Source organism: Phalaenopsis equestris, unplaced genomic scaffold (genome assembly GCF_001263595.1).
Source record: "Phalaenopsis equestris unplaced genomic scaffold, ASM126359v1 Scaffold000359, whole genome shotgun sequence".
NCBI classification, from domain to species: domain Eukaryota; kingdom Viridiplantae; phylum Streptophyta; class Magnoliopsida; order Asparagales; family Orchidaceae; genus Phalaenopsis; species Phalaenopsis equestris.
The window spans coordinates 629,200-639,197 of NW_018164801.1; the positions used below are offsets into that span (position 1 = coordinate 629,200).

At 36.5% G+C, this 9,998-nt stretch overlaps 1 protein-coding gene across 4 annotated transcripts in view; it reads left to right on the forward strand.

Annotated features, from left to right (window-relative positions):
* Window positions 1-9,998, forward strand: part of LOC110026268 (protein unc-50 homolog) — a 38,933-nt gene that overhangs the window by 1,572 nt on the left and 27,363 nt on the right. The window contains exons 1-3 of one of the 4 annotated variants that reach the window (XM_020727148.1): window positions 7-99; window positions 7,233-7,300; window positions 8,934-8,962. In XM_020727148.1, the coding sequence (XP_020582807.1) occupies window positions 13-99; window positions 7,233-7,300; window positions 8,934-8,962 (184 nt within the window). In that variant the 5' untranslated portion in view covers window positions 7-12. Of the gene's footprint in view, window positions 1-6; window positions 100-7,232; window positions 7,301-8,933; window positions 8,963-9,998 lie in introns of those variants that run through there. The other 3 variants (XM_020727150.1, XM_020727147.1, XM_020727149.1) reach the window with 3 other exon arrangements.

Below are 9,998 nucleotides of genomic sequence, written 5' to 3' on the forward strand. Positions count from 1 at the left end.
GAGGGGGGGGCGATGTTGCCGACGGTGTCGAAAGGGCGCGCGACCTCCAGCGTGCGCCCCTCTCCCGTCTCCGCCCATTACCTCCGCAGAATAGTCAAGGTAACAGCTCTCCGTTCAGTTCAAATATTTGCAAGTTTCAGCGATTGACTTAAATTCGTGCACCGTTTCCTGTGATCTCGATATTCTTGAATGCTTCACCTCATTCCCTGTTATTTTACATTAATAAAGAGTTTTCTGATTGGGTTCTTAGGGAGCTGGAATCCACATGGTTCGAGAATTCTGTCATTTAGCTGACGTTCGATTTTAATACTGGAAGGCACGGTTAGATGGGGAGGAATCCATGGTTTTATATTAAGATATGATAGATTCCGCAGAAGAAATCAATCATGTGGTACTAAATGGAATTTCTAGAGAGATTCTGTCAATTTTATAGACCCACAAACCACTTTTTTGCTTCTTCTGGGGATGTTTTGTTTGCTGAAATCTCCTACATAAATATTTGATGGTTTAAATTTTAGAAAAGGAAATTGAAAATCTGATTTATTGCTTATCTGCATCAATATAAAGAAGGTTATGCAGGTTATGTGGTAGTTTTCTTTATATGGGATATAAATGTGTGGTTGTGAAGAAATCAAAAGTCCCACTTCTTTGTGATCTTAATCAGATTGAGCAAAAAAAAAAGGGTATATTTTCAAGTTCTTAATCAATGGAAGTTGAGCTTCTTACTTCGGTTGCCAGCCAAATAATGGAGTTGTCATCATTTCCACCTATTTCCATCAATTATTCCAATTCTTAGGGTCTTCAAATAAAGTTTTCAAGCAGACAAAGAAAGATTTTATGTAGCTTCTATTAAAGAAATTGAAACGTTGTAGTTAATTTGAATTCAAACACATGTAATTATTTTCATTTCCATGACTTACGAATTCGGACCTACACTTGTGAGCAAACATACAAGCAGCAAAATCATAAAATGGAATTTTAAGAATTTGATGCTATAAACATTCTTTTCATTTTACGTTATAATATGATGAAACATGCAACTCTTGTGGCTATATAACTTTCTTGCACATGATTTTGTCCTTTACTAGAACCTAAAAAATTAGTACAAAACTTCCCTGCCACTTGGAAAAATTTATTTTTAACTTTTTTCTTAATGTTATTTTACAATAATATCATTCATAAAATATGACCAGGCACCAATTTTGAAGCATGTATTTTTAAGATTTGCTGCTATGAACATATTTGCGTATTACATCTTTAGTTTATGAATGCTGCACCTCTTATTCCTGCTTGACTTTCTAAGTCATCATTCATTTTTTTTTCAATCTAACCTAAATGATTAATGCAAATTTTGGCTGAAAAAGAAGATGGAGATGATAAAGAATCCATTCGTGTTTCCACAGGAGACTAACATATGAATTATGCTATGATTTTAAAAGTAAAAATAATGAGCATTTAATATTTTTTGTGAGATTATAACATTTCATAACATTTTGTGGAAATGTAGATTGTAATAATTATTCCCTGGATCCTGGCCAGGAAATCTAATTCCTTTATGGGCATCTAATTGTTCCTGCAACCAGTCCTACACAAATATGATTTTGGAGATGAAGTGACTGTGAATATTGGGAGAGATGAGGTGGATTGGAAGACCTTGATGATGGAGTTCCAAATGGAGGGTAGTAAGATGGTGTTGAGAGAATAGCTTATGCAAAACCATAGTGTCGCTCAGAACAATGGTCAAATTGATTCGGGGAGCAGGACTGAATATCTTGGTGGAGTTGTAGAGTATTGAGAGGTTTGAGATTCAGAGTTGGCAGAGTTTCTGGAAGTGGTCCAACAACTTCTACAACAATTTACTGTTGTTATCTAGTAGCCAAGTGACTTACCTCCTTGGAGAGAGCACGAGCACATTATTACATTGAAGGAGGGTGTTCCTCCCATCATTGTGGACCATACAGGTACCACCAAATTCAAAAGGATGAGATAGGGAAGCTGATTCGAGAAATGCTCGAGGCTAGAATTGTCAGACCTAGTGTGAGCCATTTTTTCAGTCTTATCCTGTTGGTGAAGAAAAACATATAATAGATGGAGATTCTCGTGGACTACCAGACTTTGAACAAGGAAATAGTGGTACAAGTTTCTTATTCTTGTGATTGATGAGTTACTGGATTAACTTTATGGGACAATCATTTTCTCAAAAAATGATCTTAAGTCAGGGTACTATCAAATCATGGTGAATCTAACAGATGCGTACAAGATGATATTCAAGACACAAGAAGAACTTTACGAGTTTTTAGTAATGTTGTTTGGCCTCACCAACGCCCTGACAACATTTCAATCCCTTATGAATAGGTTTTTCAACATTATCTCTAGAAATTTGTTCTGATCTTTTTCAATGATATTCTGATCTACAGTTGTACAGAGACAGCACGTGGGGCACCTGAGGACAGTTTTAGAGAAGTTGAGGGAGCAGCAGTTGTATAATAACTTCATGAAATGTTCTTTTGGACAGTTACAAGTGGAGTATCTAGGATATGTGGTGACCAAAACTGGAGTAGCAGTGGACCAATCCAAGATTTCCTTACCCATGAATTTGAAGGAGTTGAAAGATTCTTAGGTCTCACCAGATACCACAGAAAGTTTGTGAGAGGATATGACACGATAACATGGCCACTGATGAAGCACTTGAAGAAAGACAATTTCGAATGGGGTGAAGCAGCGTCACAAACATTTGAACATTTGAAGAGGGTCATGACTAGCGTCTTGGTTTTAGCACTTCCAGATTTCAGTAAACCATTTGTGGTAGAGATGAATGCATCATAGTATGAATTGGGAGCAGTGCTCATTCAGGATCGACGTGAATGCATCATGGTATGAATTGGGAGCAGTGCTCATTCAGGATCGACGACGAATTGCATACTTCAGCCAGGTTCTTACCGCCAAAGCAAGGTTGAAGTTGGTATATGAACGAAAATTGATGACAATTGTTTTGGTCATTCATGAGTGGCGGCCCTACTTGTTGGGGAGATATTTTTTTGTCAGGACAGATCAGGGGTTTTTAAAATATATTTTGGAGCAGTAGATGATGATCGAGGAGTATCAGAGATAGCTATCCAAACTACTAGGGTATGATTTCAAGATTCAGTACCGACCAACATTGGAGAGCAAAGTAGCTGACACACTATTGAGAGAGGTGGGGGAAACCTAATTGACGGCCCTATCGGTAACCTTGGTCTTAGATTGGGAAGCCTTGAGACGGGAGAACAAAAGTGATGAGGGGTTGAGGAAGATAATAGTTGAGTTGCTATAGGACCGAATGATCATCTAGTATATACATTGAGTGGGCAGCAGCTGCTCCACCAGGGTCAATTCGCGCTACCCAAGAAGTTGGAGTATATTCCTAGATTATTACAGGAGTTTCATGACAGTGCGATCGAGGGACACTTAGGGTGCAAGAGACCTACAGTTGTCGGGCGACAAAACTTTGTTGGGTAGGGATGCGTAGAGATGTGGAAAACATGGTAACAAAATGTCATGTGTGCTAGCGACATAAGTACTTGACCACTTCACCAAGAGGGTTACTACAACCATTAACATTATTGGGAAATGTTTGAGAAAAAGTGACAATGAATTTCATTGAAGGGTTTCCACAGTTAGAAGGGTTTGTGGTGATCATGGTGGTCGTCGATCGCTTGAGTAAATATGCACATTTCATTCTCTTACGACATTCCTAAGCTGCGGTTTCAGTCGCGGTGATGTTTATCCGGGAAATGGTCTGTTTGCACGGAGTGCTAGAATCAATTGAATCAGATATGGACAAGGTGTTCCTCAACCACTTCTGGAACGAGTTATTCAGGTTGCAAGGGACAATCCTTAAAAGAAGCATCACATATCATCCCCAAATTGATGGGTAGACGGAGGCGGTCAATAGGAGTGTGGAGACATACCTGCGTTATTTTGTATCCGATATACCAAAGCTATGGGCTAAGTGGATTGCATGGGGAGTAATGCTACGCCCATCACGGGGCCGATCGGGGAGGGACCGGTCAAATGCCCTCCCATCGGCCCATCAAACCCATAGGTGAGTTGATCCTGTTCGAATGAAGAGGCGGAGCGACATTTTGCCGCAGGAGAAGAAGGTGGGGAGAGTTTGCGGTCCACCAAAGGCTTAATTATATAATCAAGGAGGAGAAATTAAAACACATTTGGAGGGAAAGTGGAAAAGGAAAGCTTTCAAAAGGCTGTGGGAGGATTCTCTAAGGGGAGAAAGTTATAGTTTATTTTTTCTTACATGTTTTGTTGCGGCTGTTATTTTCTTTCTTCTTGCGGTGTTCCTAGTAACGTCTTCGGTATGGGAGAGATGATCTACCTTTCGAATAATAGATCAACCTTGTATCTTGCTTGTTTCCCTTGATATTTTGTAAGAGCAGCCCTCATTTGTGTTTTTTTCACCTATCTAATGTCGTTCCGTCGTTGTTTGTTCATCGATTTTGGTTCTGAGACGTATCAAATTTCTGATTAGCTCTTCATGAAAGGCTTTGATTTCCTACAGTTTGCTTGGTCGGGTATTCCTTTTCTTGTTGTCTTCCTATGTATTTTTCCAAGGATCGTGTTGCTTTATTTCCTAGAGTTTGCTTGGTCGGGTATTCCTTTTTTTTGTAACTTTCATTTATTATTTCTCTTTATATTTTAATCGTTGTACCATCAATTATAGGAAGGTGTAACAGAGATAAAATAATTCCTCCTCTCCTCTTTCTCAAGTTTCCCACGCCTACTTTAATCATTCATAACCCTAAGTGTTAAGAACTTCATTCATATAATATAATTAGTGATTGAATTAACCAGTTGCATGCCATATCATTTCTCAGTTAAGTAAAGTATCAAAATAGTCACATGACTGTTTACTCGGGGTCATTTTAGTTTTAGAGTTTATAAAAGTGCTAAATTAATTTCTTGGCTATCTTGATGGGGGTTAAATTTATTTTTAACGTGGACTATTTTAACCCATATTAAAAGAGTTTAATGACTAAATTGAAACTTCTATGAACTTTGGGACTAAAATGATCGTTTTGACAATTTTCTCTTTCTCAATCATATTTGAAGGAGCATAACAAGTCTTCCTTAACATGTATGGATTGTCATTTTAGTGCTCGTAAGCTTGTTAATTTATCTTGTATTATAATAGACCTTATACAAACACACATGTAATTAATTGTTTGAGTATACAACATCTAGAGAATGTCTTACACGTGCTTATTTCAACAAAGATATATTAAGGGGCCATTTGGGGGTGCGGTTTACCTGCGGCGCATCCCCAAACCATGGTTAATCGTCATTTGTTTCGGCGTTTGCTCAGGTTCAGGGAGCGTTTTAAATGAAATGGGGGCCGCGAGTTCGACCCCGTGGCCCGCTTTTTTTCATTTTATTTGTCGAAGCTGCCCTCGCCTTTCAACTCTGCTTTCTCTTCTGCTTCAATCGTACCTCGGATTGCTCCCCGGCTCTGCTTTCTCCTCTTCTGCTTCAATCGTACCTCGGATTGCTCCCCGTTTCTTCTAATCTAGGAGCTTTCTCCTAATCGACCCACTCTCGCATTCATCTGCTCTAACCCTCCCTCTCTCGCATTATTTCAAGAGTTTTGTGTTTCTTCATACGATATTCTCTATCCTTTAAGCCCGCATCTTCTGCCTTCGTGAATTTAATTGTTGGTTTTTCCGAGAGTTGCAAAAATTTGTTAGTATCTGGTTATTTCTCGCATTTGATTTGTGTTCTATTCGTAGTATGTGAGGGTATTGATTGTTGGTGATGGTGATTTTGGTTGTTGCTGTTTGTTTTATTATTTTGAAATGTAGAGGATGAGATGTTGGTTTCGGTTGTTGTTTTGGTTTTATGCATTGGTGATGGTGGTTTTGTTATTGCTTTGGTGGGGTGTTGGATTTGTGGTGTTGTTATTGCATTGGTGATGGTGGCTTTGATGAGATGTGCTTTCGGATGCTGTAGTTTGAGTATTATGCATGTGGCGGTTTGTTGTGGTTTGAGTATTATGCATATCAATTCGGTGATCTGCATGCAGATCTTTAAAAAAAAAGAAAAAAAAAAGTGCATAGTGATGCTTAACAAAACTTCTTAGGAGGTTCATGTATATAAATGCCCCTTAAAGACTCTTGAATGTGATTTTTTGATGTGCAGATTTGAATATTACACATTGTGCATTCGAGATTCCTTATCAATTTTCTTAAAATGTAGTCAAGATAGTGTTTATAACTCAACACAATCAAGTCAATATAAGTTCATGTCATAACTCAACACAATGGTAGTAATAGATAGACAAAGTTACAAACAACATTATTTAATAGAGACATAATGTCATTTATCCACAAACAGCTGCCCCAAACAGTCAGTCAGTTTATCCGGATAAGCTACTGATCAGCGGCTTATCAAGGTAAGCTGCTTATCAGCAGATTATTCAATAAGTTGCAGCTGCCCCCAATAGACTAATATTTGCAATTGAATATTTGTTTGAAAATTTGAAATTGTATTCTTAAAATTTCGAGCCTGCAGAAATTTAGTAAATTTGCTTAAAAAAAATAATGAATTGATTCTATCCCATTTGGTTGGATCCTTGAAAGTTTCATTTTTTTCTTTAACCTTTTTGGAGAGCATCAAGTAATAATGAATAAATGGGACTATAGTAGGCTGCTGTTCTTACCTAGTAAAAGTTGACCTTGCTATGAAGCCTCTTGTAAGATGTGTCAGAGCACTAAATTGGACGGTATTATATCTAAATTAAGGGGCATTTACATACGTACCACCCAATTCTTATGTATCTACATATCTAACACCTAAATTTTACTTTTTACATTAATACAGCCCAAATCTTTCATATCACACACACAAAAAAAAAAAGAAATCCACTATTAACTTTTAAAATGTAAAATGCGCCGTTTCATGCATAGGTAAGGTGGTGTACATGTAATAATATAAATTAGGTGCTAGATATGTAAATACATAAGAGTTGAGTGGTATGTTTGTAAATATATGCTTGCACAACATGGGCTTGGACAAGTGTCGTGGCATATTATGAATGATTTTATGTAATGCATTGTAGGTGATTTTACGGAAAATGCATACCAATTAATTCATCTCAATTTTCTTTTTAGCTTAAAGGAATCTGCTATATTTTCTTCTGCATGTGATCTGATGCTGGCTTAATGTTTTCTTTTGTGCTGCAGTGGCAACAAATGGACATTGAATACACATTTTGGCAAATGCTACATCTTTGCACTTCACCAAAAGTTGTGTATGTATTTTACAACTTTATTCTACTCCTAAATGACATGTTTGGAAGTTATTTTGTATTAAAGAAGGAAAATGTTTTGGAGAGATATCATGCTGCCAAGTTTTTTAGCTTCGATGAACCTGGAGTTTTAAACTAGTTGAGCAATATCCCACAACTATAAAGAAAATTGACATTTTTACCATCCATTCTTTCAGAATTGCACATCTGGATAAGCACTATGGGCATTTACATACATACCACACGATTCCTATGTATTTACATATAAATTTTGCTTTTTTATATTTATGCCACCCAATTCTCTCTCATCACATCAAAAGTATTATCATTTTATCTTTTAAAAAGTGAGATACATTTTTTCAAGCATAGATACGGTGACACATGTATATAAATTGAAGTTTAGGTTTTGGATATGTAAATACATATGAATTAAGTGTTATGTATGTAAATCTTCCTAAATTTTTTTAATCCTATTCTGTTTATTAACTTATTATTAAAGGAAAGATTTTGCACGAATTTTTATGCATTGGCATACCATATTGGAGTAGTTGTATGATACAAACAGAAGCCAAAATCATTAAACAACTTCCAATAGATATGTGGGAAAACTGAATCTAGGGCTAATTTGATTAATATCAAAGCAAACAAACAAGATACAGTGGATGATGTACAATTTGAGAAGTTGATCGTCAAACCTCAGAATCGCTAGAAACATAATAAAAAAGGAGAAACTATAGCAAATCAAAATATAAAACAAACTCTAGCTAATTCACACTAATAAATACGAAATATCCATTAGACAGAGACGTGTTTCGGGGTTATCGGGTAGAAGTGAGAATAAACTTTATAGTGTGGATTCCTCAGCCACAACAGTTGAGTGCCTTTGTTATTGTGATAGGATGATTCCAGTAGTCTCTTGATAAGAAGAACAACAAGTCTCATAGTCAGGGTGAATGATGTGGGAGATTCCGCATGACTGTGGAAACCCGTTTTTATATTTTGATTTTTTTTGTCTATTTCTAATCAAGTTATTTTTTTTTTGGGAACTCATATATTTTGTGTTTCGCTATTTTGACGCAGCTAACTTTAGTATTATGTATTGAGGAGATTGTGATATCTGATTTATTCTCTAAGAAGTGTTGTATCTTCTTACTTTTGCAAAGTGGTACGTCTTTATCTTGTTTAGGATGGTGGAACCCCTTGCCATTTCACTATTTGACTGTTGTTTTCAGGTCATACAGCCGCCAAACTCCACCCTTCCAAATGTTGTCGATATCCCTTTTGTTTCATTTCCTTGGTATTCTACACCCACTTTTCTCTAAGAGCCCTAGAATGGCGTCACTTATCATGAATAATTTTTTTCAAAAAAAATTTTAAATGATACCTGAACAGGTTCAAAAATGAGAATGTGTATTATTTTAATGAAGTCTTCTGAAGTTTAGAAGATTTATACAAGTTTGGCTTTCTATTTAATCAGATTTTCCCTGTTTTGATCATCAATAAGTGTGGTATTTTCAATTTTCTTTTTGTTTCACCTTGTACTCATCAACGTTAAATTTTTTTATTATTAAATATCTTTTATCTGTGTTTTATTTGTAAATTTTGTTTATTGCATGTGGAATTAATTGGCGGACAGCAGCTACCAGCACACAAAGTACCATAAGCGTGAGTAACTTGCGTAAATCCATGATAGTTTTTTATTGAATAATGTATTTAGGTTTCTGTACCGTGTAGCTTGTATTTATTCTGCAGCAACTTTTTTTTTTGCTAGATTTTTAGATGTTATATTCAATATTTTGTAACACTTGATGGTTTTAATTTTGCAAAAATGTACTTGCTTTATAGACTTTTCTTTTCCGTCATATTTGAGACATTAAGTTTTCTGGGAAGGTCTTTCTTTACTGTGGACTTGACTGGCTTTTTAATTGCCATGTTCTTTAGCATGGGATGCTCGGGTTCATGTTTTTTACGCTTTTCTTGCTAGCCAACTATATGAATATGGCGGAGAAGTGACACTGATTTAACGGTTCCTGAAGATGGTGTGTTTGGGGGATTGAGGGGAATGGTTATGAAACCAAGGCAGGACAGCAAGAACAGTAACTATTGATCACTGTAGAGGTGTAAGAAGGTACCTTTTGATGTTCATACATCTGTATCTTGAAGAAAACATTTGGGGAAACCTTCTGAAGTCCATACATCATTGCCCTAGACAGATGTTTTTCCACGGAGGGCTGCAGCTGCCCCTCTCCCCTCTTCCAGACGGATTTTTCCCCTTTTCTTTTATCATGCAACACTCCAAACCTATTATCGTTCCCCACACACCATCTAAGAATCTTAGATTGGTATCATTAAGTATTCGAGTAAAATAAACCCTAAATCTTTAGGAATTCACTAATCTCCATTCCAAAACCGAATTTAAATAACATAATTCATCTACTTGAAGGAACACCCCTTCCAAAAGGAAAAATATTACATCAGTACTACGCACCTAGAAATACGGTGCGTAGCCAATAAAATCACGCCACGTGCGATAAGAGAAAAAAATGGCACAGTAACACGGGGAATATTCCCCTCCGTGTTATTCATGTGTTATTGTGTGTTATTCATGTGTTATTGTGTGTTATTCATGTGTTATTGACTCCAAGAATATTCTCAGGATACAATAACACATGAATAACACACAATAACACATGAATAACAC